This window comes from Pan troglodytes, chromosome 5 (assembly GCF_028858775.2).
Source record: "Pan troglodytes isolate AG18354 chromosome 5, NHGRI_mPanTro3-v2.0_pri, whole genome shotgun sequence".
NCBI lineage: Eukaryota > Metazoa > Chordata > Mammalia > Primates > Hominidae > Pan > Pan troglodytes.
The window spans coordinates 68,983,614-68,995,732 of NC_072403.2; the positions used below are offsets into that span (position 1 = coordinate 68,983,614).

A 12,119-nucleotide genomic window follows, 5' to 3' on the forward strand; every position below is an offset into this window, starting at 1 on the left:
AAATTCTGATGGGAAAGAAACACCAGGAGAGGAACATACTGGAGATACAGTAGAGATTGGGTACTGGCATGAGAAGGCCACAGGGGTGGGATCCTGCCAACAGTGAGAGGCACCCCTTGCACTGAAAGTTAAGAGAAGGAAGAAAGGTGCTAAGTCTGAGATAAGACGCCTGTTCTTTGTCAGGGAATTAAGGAAGTGTGGCCACGGGACACAGCACTATTAGAGTTAGTTGTATCTGCCCCTTCCTAGCCACATTTCTTTTCCTTCTTCAAGTGCTGGGGACATGGGACCTTATAACCCTTGCCATCCAGTGAGAAAGGTGGTTGGAGCCAAAGAAGGCTGAGATCCAGCCCAAGACTTCGCATTGCTTGATCAATGGCATCCTCCTCTATGCTGTTTTGTTCTCTCCTCACCACATAAATTCTATCCTCCATCCATAGACATTTAGAAACATTTGTTCTCTCACTTAAAGTTAAAAGCTCTTTGTGGGAGAAAAACATGTATTGTCCAGTTTTGTATCTTCCCCTTCGTAACTTACATACAAATGGCTCTCAAAAGCAATTATTTCAAAAATTGAATAAAAATGCTACCTAGTGTCTAACTTAAACAACAATTCATTATCTAACAATCCTTTTTCACTTCAAACACTAAAGTATCATAATTTGTTTACCTCATAAAAAGTGAATTGATATATATGTTTTCTAGTGATCACAGAAAGAAGACACTTTGTAGCATTTATTTAATTTGTAGATATTGTAGAAGCTCTTATAATGTGATTCATTTTAATGAACCTCCAAATAAGTAACAAATTACTAGATTTTCTTTTTTTCATAGTTTATTAAAGATTTCTTCTTTAGTTCTTTTCAGAACTATTTATTTCAAATCTATTGTAGAGTCATCCAAAATTTAAGACATTTAGATTAATTTTAGGCATTACAGAATGCAGCTAATATTTCTATGGTTTCATATTTCTACGTCTCTTGAATATACCCTTAAATATTGGTAATATCATATCCTGTCAACACTCCTTTCCCCCCCTCCCCTCTGATATTGAGCCTGTATTTAATATCTATTAACCTAAAAATATTCAAATGCAAGTCATGTGATTGGGAATGCCTTTCTGCTGTTAGTATTTCTAATACATTTTTTCAATTTTCATTTATTCAAAGTAACTAGATTGAAAATCCAGTTACTTTTATGTTTAATATTCAGCTTTGCTCTGAATTCTGAGCCACCAACACTGTTTAATGGTACGTTGCTGCCCTCTAGCTTATGTTTGAAAAGTTTTCTATAATGTAACAATTTATCCAGTAGTCTCTTGGATATGCCCAATACATTGATATTCATTTGTATTTAATGAATCCTATATTAGCGGTTTTATAAACATTAAATTTTTATAGTTATTAATTAAAGTGTTATTTTTCTTTCCAGGTAAAACTGATCTTATTAATCTTAGGAAACATCTTGAAGAGACAAGAAAAACTTTGTTATGTCATTGTGTAGCAGGTTCTCAGCCAATTTCTTTTTCCCTTAATTTACACATTTCGCCTCCATATAGGTTGGCTATTTTCAAAAATCAGTGTGTTTTCTTATCTTTTATTTCTTAAGCAGCCAGAGAGAAGTATCAAATCTTTTATGCTCTCAGTGAATGCTGAGTTCTTGTCAAAGAATATTTCTAAAAATGAAACAAAATAAATTGATTGGCACTATTTCAAATTCTAAGGATGGTCAGAAATTTCAGCCAGGTGTTTTTTGTGTTCAAACAAATTAAGAAACTACTTAAGGCTTGAATTACTGTTATCTGACCAAAGTTCTGAAATAATGTTATGGCATCATACTTCTTTGTCATAAGACCTTCTGGCCTGGATAGAGTTATCAAGCATGTATCTACTACCTACTTCTGTTCATTTTAATGCCTAGAAGCCTTAAAACTAAAATGTAATATTCAGCATAATTTTCAGTATTGTACTTAGCTGAGACTGTAGTGAAGGGCATTCTGGTGTAGCACAGAGACCATGAGACTGAAAGTAGAAACCTGGATTTGATTCCTAGTTCGTTCAACACAACAACTTTTTAGGGTCTTAAATCTCTTGTTTTTAAAAATAATAAGTCTACCTTTCTTATAAAATTGTAGACAGCATGAAATAAGGAAATGAATGAGAAAGTGCCCACATGATGTATGTTATGTACTAAGAGCTTAATAAACCTTTGTTTAATCCGTATCTAGTATAAACATTCAATTGTTCCTAGTCTTCTGATTAAGAGTAATTCTCTGCCTTTCTTTCTTCTTCTCTTTTATCAAAGTTTTCTTGCTTTTCGCGTGTCTTTTTATATACTGTTTTTCAGTTAGGCTTCTTTTTAAAAATTCTAGCTACTTTAAGAAAAAAAGAAATTTATTTTAAAAATATTAGATATTTAATAGAATCTCGGAGGGCCAGAAAATCAGGTTCAGAAGCTACGCTTGACTGTTCCAGAGATCCGACAGCCACTGGCACTGGCAATAGCACCACCAATGCCCCCCCACAATGCCACCCCAGGATGGCACCCATGGATGCCTGTCGCTGCTGCCTCCCTCAAGCTCAGCAGAGTGGAGTCCATGTTTTATGACTGCATCTGATTGGCAGAGTCCTTGTACCATGGTGTGTCCGGAATTGGTGGGTTCTTGGTCTCACTGACTTCAAGAATGAAGCCGCGGACCCTCGCGGTGAGTGTTAACAGTTCTTAAAGGCGGCGTGTCCGGAGTTGTTTCCTTCTGATGTTCGGAGTTTCTTTCTTCTGGTGGGTTCGTGGTCTCACGAGTGAAGCTGCGGACCTTCGCGGTGAGTGTTACAGCTCTTAAGGTGGCACGTCTGGAGATGTTCGTTCCTCCCAGTGGGTTCGTGGTCTCGTTGGCTTCAGAAGTGAAGCTGCAGACCTTCGCGGTGAGTGTTACAGCTCATAAAGGCAGTGTGGACCCAAAGAGTGAGGGCAGCAAGATTTATTGCAAAGAGCGAAGGAACAAACCTTCCACGGTTGCCAGTGCTGCCTCAGGCAACCTGCTTTTATTCTCTTATCTGGCCCCACCCACATCTTAATGATTGGTAGAGCCCAGTGGTCTGTTTTGACAGGGCGCTGACTGGTGCGTTTATAATCCCTGAGCTAGACACAAAGGTTCTCCACCTCCCCACCAGATTAACTAGATACAGAGTGCCAATTGGTGCATTCACAAACCCTGAGCTAGACACAGGGTGCTGATTGGTGTGTTTACAAACCTTGAGCTAGATACAGAGTGCCAATTGGTGTATTTACAATCCCTGAGCTAGACACAAAGGTTCTCCACCTCCCTACCAGATTAGCTAGATACAGAGTGTCCACACAAAGGTTCTCCAAGTCCCCACCAGAGTAACTAGATCCAGAGGGTCGATTGGTGTATTCACAAACCCTGAGCTAGACACAGGGTGCTGATTGCTGTGTTTACAAACCTTGAGCTAGATACGAAGTGCCGATTCGTGTATTTACAATCCCTTAGCTAGATATAAAGGTTCTCCACGTCCCCACCAGACTCAGGAGCCCAGCTGGTTTCACCCAGCGGATCCCGCACCAGGGGCTGCAGGTGGAGCTGCCTGCCAGTCCTGTGCCGCCAGCGGGCACTCCTCAGCCCTTGGGTGGTCCATGGGACTGGGCGCCTTGGAGCAGGGGGCGGCCCTCGTCTGGGAGGCTGGGGCCGCACAGGAGCCCACGGAGTAGGGGGAGGCTCGGGCATGGTGGGCTGCAGATCCGGAGCCCTGCCCCGAGGCAAGGCAGCTAAGGCCAGGCAAGAAATTGAGCACAGCAACTGCTGGCCCAGGTGCTAAGCCCCTCACTACCCCGGCCGCTCGGTCGCTCCGAGTGCAGGGTCCTCCGAGCCCACTCCCACCCGGAACTCGCGCTGGCCCGCAAACACCGCGCGCAGCCCGGGTTCCCGCCCACGCCTCTCCCTCCACACCTCCCAGCAAGCTGAGGGAGCCGGCTCCGGCCTTGGCCAGCCCGGAAAGGGACTCCCACAGTGCAGCGGCGGGCTGAAGGGCTCCTCAAGTGCCGCCAAAGTGGGAGCCCAGGCAGAGGAGGCGCCGAGAGCAAGCGAGGGCTGTGAGGACTGCCAGCACGCTGTCACCTCTCAATGGCAGCAAGAGAAATTGGGAAGGTGAGGTTCTGACTTCTACTTTCTGAGAAAAGAGCCCAAAGAAGAGGGATTCCACAAATCTAAGAGAGCTATTGAAAGGTTCCACATGGCTAAAAAGCATGATAACTTCACCTTGCTCTTTTTTGTTTTTGTTTTTATTGTTGTTGTTCTTTTGATCCCCATCAAGCTAATCAAATGTTGTTTACTCAGGAGTTTCTAGAAGCAGAAAACCTGAAGAAGTTCTAATGGCAGAAATTGCAGGATCAATAAAAAAACACAAACTGTTGGACTTCTCCACTGTCTCTATTCCTCCCTCTCTCTGGGTAGGTGAATTTGTGTGTTTTATACTGGACAAGCATAGTATTGTACTATGCTAATAACATATGCATTGATTGATTAAACATTAATTGAATTCCAGAACATATGCAAGGAACAAGAAGTATTAATGCAAATGTAAGTAAGATCTGTACCTTTTATTCTGAGAATTCACATCCTAATTAGCAATTAGGAAGTATCATGTAAACCCCTAATTATAGGCAGCATGAGAAGAGCTTTAACAGGGAAGGCACTGTGCACATAGGCAATGTTTAAAGACACAAATTCTTACCCCTGTCATAGAAAACCCAAGGTTAAAGGTATTGTCCAGTCATACCTATATCATAAACATATTGGTAAGCGTATTTTGTCAAACAGGTGACTGGAGATATGTCAATAGACTGTTCTGTTTTACTGATAAGCTCAGACTTCACTGTATGCTTTCAATTTTTATTCAGATTAAAGTTTTTTGATCTTTCATTGCCTTCAAATAATCATTTCAAGCGTTGTTGTTATTCACACACTGTAAAATGAAATTTTAGATTATAGAATGTCCTTGAAAATAGAAACTTGTTACTACAATACTAATGTTTTAATTTCTAGTCTTAAAATATTATCGCTTTTAATTTACATTTCTTATGTATACTCATTTAATTACCAACTTTAAATTCAGTAATCACATTTTTCCCCTAAGCTTTGATTAGAACAATTATAGTAAATGAAAATAAGAAAGCAATTTTTGTAAAGCTATTTATAAAGCACCCTTTTCGAGCCATAAAGAAGCTTTCCAAATAGTTTTTTTCAGCATTAGGTCTACAAAAAAAAATTATTTATGTTCTGCTTAAGATACACAGATCCAAAACTCTTTCATTGTCTGCTCATCTTTGTTTTGGTCTCCCCTAGTATGATGGCTCCCAGCTGAAGGCTTAGCACACAAATGGTGCTCAATAAGTGCTGCTGAATGAATGTCTTACCCTCTTAACCCAGACCAAGAAGGTAGAAGCATCAGCAGAAAGTCCCTTCAACAATAGAAAGCCTATGAACAGATGAAAGAAATCGAAAAATAGATAACTGATTTTTACATGTACCTACCCCAATTTGTCTTTGGCCCTGAACTCTGCTGGCCAATGCCTCTTTTTGGGTTGCCTTAAAGAACAAGAATATACATCAGCACACACCTAACTGAAATCTTGGTGGAGACTGCCACACCAACTTACGTTATCAACTGATTTGTAATCTATGGCTGAATATTTTCTTTGACTCACTACTGTACACTTAATACTGAAGATAATATTCCTAGTTATATAATTCCTTCACATGGCATCCTGAGTACTGTGTTTTTAAGTTATGCTAATAATGCGAAAGGGGAAAAAACGGCTTCAAACACTGTGATTATCAGACTTTTTACAGCATCTTTACTCATTATGGTAAAATGAAGTCAATGCATTAGACATGTTTCATTAAGGCCCGTGGACTATAAAGGGATATGCCACTTTATAGGGATGGGTTAGAGCCAATCCCATTTTTTGCATGTGTGGATCCCTTTGATTAACTCAGATTATCCTCTCTAGAAGTGGGAATATTGAGGAAGTCATCTTTCACTGGTTCTTATACCTTTATTCTTTCATCCCCCAATCCCTCAAATTCCCCACTCATATGCACACACACACACACAAACACACATACAACACACACATGGAAAAGAGAAAATAAATTTCATTGCAACTAACAAAGAATCAAAATCATTGTGGCTTAAAGAAGATAGAAGTTTGGTTCTCTCTCAGGTAAACATCTGGATGTAGGCAAGTCAAACTGCTCTACAAAGCAGAGATTCCACCTTATTACTGTACCCTGTGGAGCAAACCTCCCTTCCCAAGGACATTATCCTAGCCACATTATCTGTAGGCCACTCAGCAGGAAGGGTGAAGGCAGCAAGAGAAAGAAAGGGCAGAGCACACAGCATCCGTCATTTAAAAAAGTGTTCTAAAGTGTGATAAGGCATGGTGGCTCATGCCTGTAATCCTAGCACTTTGGGAGGCCAAGGCAGGCTGATCACCTGAGTTCAGGAGTTCAAGACCAGACTGGCCAATATGGTGAAACCCCATCTCTACTAAAAGGCCAGGCATGGTAGCAGGCACCTGGGATCCCAGCTACTTGGGAGGCTGAGGCAGGAGAATTGCTTGAACCCAGGAGGCAGAGGTTGCAGTGAGCCAAGACCCCCCCCCCCCATTGCACTTCAGCCTGGGTGACAAAGCGAGACTCCATCTCGGAAAAAAAAAAATACAAGAAAAGAAAAGAAAATGTCCTAAAGAACTTATATGCAACACTTCTACTTTCACCTCTTTGCACTTAACCTAATAACATGACCACATCCAACCTTAATGAAGGCTCAGAAATATCATTTCATTTTTCATTGCTTTCAAAGAACATATTGAGGTTTTATTACTGAGAACAGAGGGGGAAATGAACAGAGGGGAATTTTCTAGCAGACAGCTAGAAAATTGGCATGAGAGTCTTCCTTATCCCTCCCATGATGTAACGTGTGGGATTTCATTCTGGAGGTTTCAGGACAGGTTCCCTTCCTTCCCCCAGCTACCCTACACTATCTTTCTCTCTACCCCATATGCATCCATGAATTTTATTCTTTTCTTTTTTTTAAGACAGTGTCTCACTCTGTCACCCAAGCTGGAGTGCAGTGGTGTGATTATGGCTCACTGCAGCCTGAAACTCCCAGGCTCAAGTGATCCTCCCTTCTCAGCCTCCCACGTAGCTGGGACTACAGGCATGTGCCACCATGCGAGGCATTTTTTTTTTTTTTTTTTGTAGAAACAGGGGTCTCACTATGTGGTCCAGGCTGGACTCAAACTCCTGGCCTCAAGCAATCCTCCTGCCTTGGCCTCCCAAAGTGCTGGGAACTTTCTTCTTATGTATCCAAACACACTTCTCCTGCTCAAAGGAAAAAAGAAGGGAGTAATTAGTGAAGGATAGACTGACTTTCACTGTTTAAGCTACTGAGTAATATGAATTTTAATAAGAGGATCTGAGCCAAATTCTAATCCTCTGCTTGTGTGTTTGCTATCTAAATTGAGACCACAGTCAGTTTTAATTGAACATAAAATCTGCTGTTTGATCCTAAGCAGTAGAATAATGTTTCATTTGCTAGTAAGTGGATTTTGGACTTCTTCCCAAAAGAAGCTAAACTTTTGTGATAGTTACAATATTATCTCACTCAAACAAAGGCCTGGAACACGTAATATTCTCTGGGGAGGTACCAACCTCTGTGAGCAGCAGATTCAGTAATTTGAATAACAAACTTAAACTCCAAACATAGCCCTGGCTAGCCAGGCAGTTGTTCTCACACTCCACAGAGCACTAGAGGTTTCAGAGGAACATCTAGTTTCAAAGAATGAAGCAGAGTAGACAGAGCCCACCTACCCTCACACACAAACATCTTTCTATCTATACTTTGTGTATTGAACTTCTATATGAGGCATTGTTAAAAGAAAGGCTTTAACTACTTTTAAAATCTGACCTCGTTGCTCCCAGCTCCAATTCTATTCCTTAGGGATTTGTTTCTTGAGGACATTATAACCTTGAAGTTCATAAGCTTTTCAGGAGCTAGTGGAGAAGGGTGAAAAGAGAAGAGACTTAGGGGAAAACTGCCTACCTGTCATTATATTTTGGCAAAAGTTTATTTAACTTGTTTAGAAAGACCATAATGGTGCATACAACCTGGATTCACAATATTATTTGATTAGCGAGACTATATTAGTATATTTGTCTCCCTGGAAATCATAACCTATGTGTACCATTAAAATTTTTTCTCCTTTTCTTTTTTTTCTTTTTTAGTCATTTAAATTTTGCTTTCTAATGCTTAAGTCTTTTTTTTCTTAATGTGCAAATATATTTATTGCCGCCCAAAATTGGATATTCTTATCCAGGTCAACATACACATAGGAAATGACTAACTGACAAGATCTGGTAAGTTTGCATATTATAGCTTCACCACAACTTTGTTGTTTGTTTCTGTTATCAGAATCTTCTCAGCAGTCCTACTTCATCTGTCAAATATTCCATGGACAAAAAAAAAAGTCAAAATCATTCGTAATCTTGTTATTGTTGCTGTTGTTAATTACAAAAGTTCAGTCTTTTTGTTTTGGTAGATTAGCTTTAAGTAACAATTACATGTCTAAAGGAGTAGTTGTGAGCTCTATTCTAAATAAAATACTCTAAGAATTTATTTCTCTCTGCAGCTATTTCTTCATTCTCCAACTCATATTTCTTCATGGCAACAAAATATCGAATAAAGGTTTCTCCTAGAGCCTGTCTCAGGCATTGATCTTCTTCCAGTGCCACAAGGGCATCTTCTAGTTTTAAAGGGATCTCAGAAGGTTCTACTTGGTAAAAGTCTGTGCTCTCATCTGGACCAGCCAAGACCTCATTACTGCTATGAAGTCCATCTAAGCCAGCAGCAACAGTTGCAGCCAGCATCAAGTAAGGGTTTGCTGTTGCTGAGCCTAGTTTATTTTCTATCCGGGTGCCTTTCTCTCCATGACATTTGATATTAAATATACAGCTGTTGTCATTGTATCCCCATGTTGTAGGCACACTCTTCTTCAGGTCTTTCCTGTCCTTGGAATAACGCTTTCGGCAGCTAACAGAAGGCGCCATCAGGCAGCTGAGCGCAGCAGAGTGCTTCAAGAGTCCTGCCAACCATTTTTTCCCAGTGATCGTGAGCTGCTCAGTTCCAGAAGTGCTGCAGAACATGTTTTTCTTCCTATCGACATCCCAGAGACTATGAGACAAAATCCCTGAATCACAAAATCCAGTCTCAATGAAGAAGCTGGCAATGTAGTTATATTTCCTTGCCACTTCTTTGACACCTGTTCTGAGGGTAAATGCATTATCAGCTGAGCTAATGCCAAATTCAGGCAGGAAAGAGATTTCCATCTGACCAGGCCTGGTAGAGGAGGAAAAACTCTCGACATTGGCTCCAGTGTGATACAAGCCATCAACAAGTTCCTGCATGAAGGGCTGATCATGGTTATTTAAAAATGCTGAAGCAGGAAAAGATATAATCTTTGAATTTAAAATTTCGGGCACACCAAAAATGCAAAAATCATAGATGAAAGCAGAAAGCAGGGAAAAGCCAGAGGCCTGCAGCTGGCTCAGCTGCCTCTTTGCAATGTACCTTGGGGAAGTCAAAAGAGGCTCACCAGTCACAGTGAAGGTATCACATATCACTCTTGCAGTTCTGTCAGCCCATGGCAAAACTCTAAAGGTTGATAACTCTGGCATTAGGACTATGTCGCTATTAAAGCATGTGGCTCTTATGTGATTCATTTCATTGTCCTTAGGATTTGGTATCACTTCAAGATAACCTCGGGGCATGCAAACACCATGGCTCACTTTCTCCTAAAGAAGGAAAAAAATGAAGAAATTAGGTTTTGAAAACAAACAAAAGGGTCGGGTGGGGGGGGGGGTGGAAAAAGGCTTGCTAATGAAAAAAAAAAATATATATATATAAAATAAATATATATATATATATATATATGTTTAACATTTGTTGGTTAACACTAACTTGATATCAGATAAATGTTAAACATTTTAAAATAAAACCCCCAAAGGCAACTTTATAAACAATGCATTGTTTTAAGCCTTGAAGGCCTTATATGCTCTTAGATCTGAAAATAGCAGTTATAAATGAAAGGTATAATGATAAAGAAAATCCTTTACAGCAAAAAACAAAGGTAAAGCCTTATGGAATTATTTGAAATTATCATCATCAAAAGTGCTTCCTGAAGCACTTTTTATTTTATAGTACAGTTGTTAATTCTTCAGATAAGGCTTTATTTTTGCTTATTTTATTGTAATCCTGAGTTAACTGACCCTCAAAAGTCTACAGTAAACAATTCTCAATCCTTCTCAAATTGCAGACTATGGTCAGTACTGTGGCACACAGCACATTTGTCCTAACACCAGGGGAGCCAGGATGCTGACAGCTGCATTCCTCTCTTTATTCACTTTTACAACCCATTTAAGAATTAAAAACCTCACTGTCTCAGAGTCCCAGAACCCTTGTCCATGAATGTGGACCTATAACTCCAAAGTTATAGCTTCCAAAATGTTGTAGCCTTCAAGTCAGCATGAACTGGGTGTCAACAGATCTGCCTTCTCATCCTAGCTCTTTCGTTAATTGCTTCTGTGAATTTCGGCAAGTCATTGGATTATGTGCCTCAGCTTCCACATCAGTAAAACAAGTGTTAGTCTAGATGACTGCTAAGGTACTTTCTAGCCATCTATCTCTAGGGTTCAGTGAATTTGGTCATTTATTTAACTTTTGCTCTGTGCCAGGCAACAGGGAAGCAATAAGGTTATTAAGTTGAACAGACACATAAAACAATTTCTGAAAATTATGTATTAGAAATATCAACAAGGTTGAATGTTACATTAATAGATGGAGAAAAATCACTGAGTATAAAAGGTTGGTTCCCATGAAGTCAGTGAAGATCATGAGGTTAATAAAACACTCTAACAATCTGCAAGCCAGACAATTTCCTTTCCTTTCTTTCTCTTTCTTTCTCTTTTTTTCCCCTTATAAACAACAGAAACTTATTCCTCTTTAGTTCTGGAGACTGAGAAGTGCGAGATAAAGGCAACAGCAGATTTGGTGTCTGGTGAGGGCTGCTTTCTGGTTCGTATATGGCTTCTTCTTGTGTATCCTTACATGGTGGAAGGAAGCCAGACTATTTCTTATGCTGCCTCCAGACCCCAAGAAGCATGGCTATCAAAGAGGGGCTGGTATTAGCCAAAGTAATTTACTGGTTCACTCTTCGGCATTTGCCCATGAACCACTGCCTCCACTTTCAACCATCTCTACACATATTTTCGAATGCTATTTGACTGAACTGATCCAACTCCACTTTAACCAATAATAAAGTTGAGTGAGCCAAACACCATTTGGTGCCTGCCTAATTTTCCAACTCACTCATGGACCTGTACATGTAAACTTTATACACACACACACACACACACACGCATACTGTGGGATATTAGAATATTATAGCATGGAATCCTTTAATTCATATTTTCACTATAAGCAATAATGTCATTTCCCTGCTTGTCAGTTTTTTAGTTTGAAATTCCGTATATTAGTTCTTTACATATCTAAAATGAGAAATAATATATATTATTCATGAGACTTCTATGAGTTCCTGCAATTTAAATCTGTGTTTGTATTCACTTGGCTGTGAGTAGTAGACAACAGCTGGTTGCCATTTCACTCCAATAGTCCTATATGAACTCATACCATAGTAAAAAGTCACACTTTATTCTTTAGATTATTTAGTTCGTATTTTTTTGAACGCTCTTTTCTGGCACTGTAATTTGCTTTATTCTTTTCTTGGACATAGAGAATGCAAACTACTCTCTATTAGTTATAGGAAATATATGAATATATGTTAATATATTCATGATAATATATTGTCTTAAGTAGTGTTTATAGATATAAAGCACTGGAACAACTTCATCTTCAATATAGATCACTATGGACCCAATAAAATTTTTGCAGAATAACTTAAATCCTTATCACAAATGAAACTTGGACCATAGTAAAGGTCATCTTTTGAAATAAAACAAGAATTAGTTACGAGTCCTGTAGCAA

The 12,119-nt window shown here is 39.6% G+C and overlaps 1 protein-coding gene across 1 annotated transcript in view; it reads right to left on the minus strand.

The window, feature by feature from the left end:
* Window positions 1-880: 880 nt before the first annotated feature.
* LGSN (lengsin, lens protein with glutamine synthetase domain) overlaps window positions 881-12,119 on the minus strand; it is a 292,498-nt gene continuing 281,259 nt past the window's right edge. The window contains exon 7 of the mRNA XM_054685912.1: window positions 881-9,871. Within this exon, the coding sequence (XP_054541887.1) occupies window positions 8,672-9,871 (1,200 nt within the window). The 3' untranslated portion in view covers window positions 881-8,671. The remainder of the gene's footprint in view (window positions 9,872-12,119) is intronic.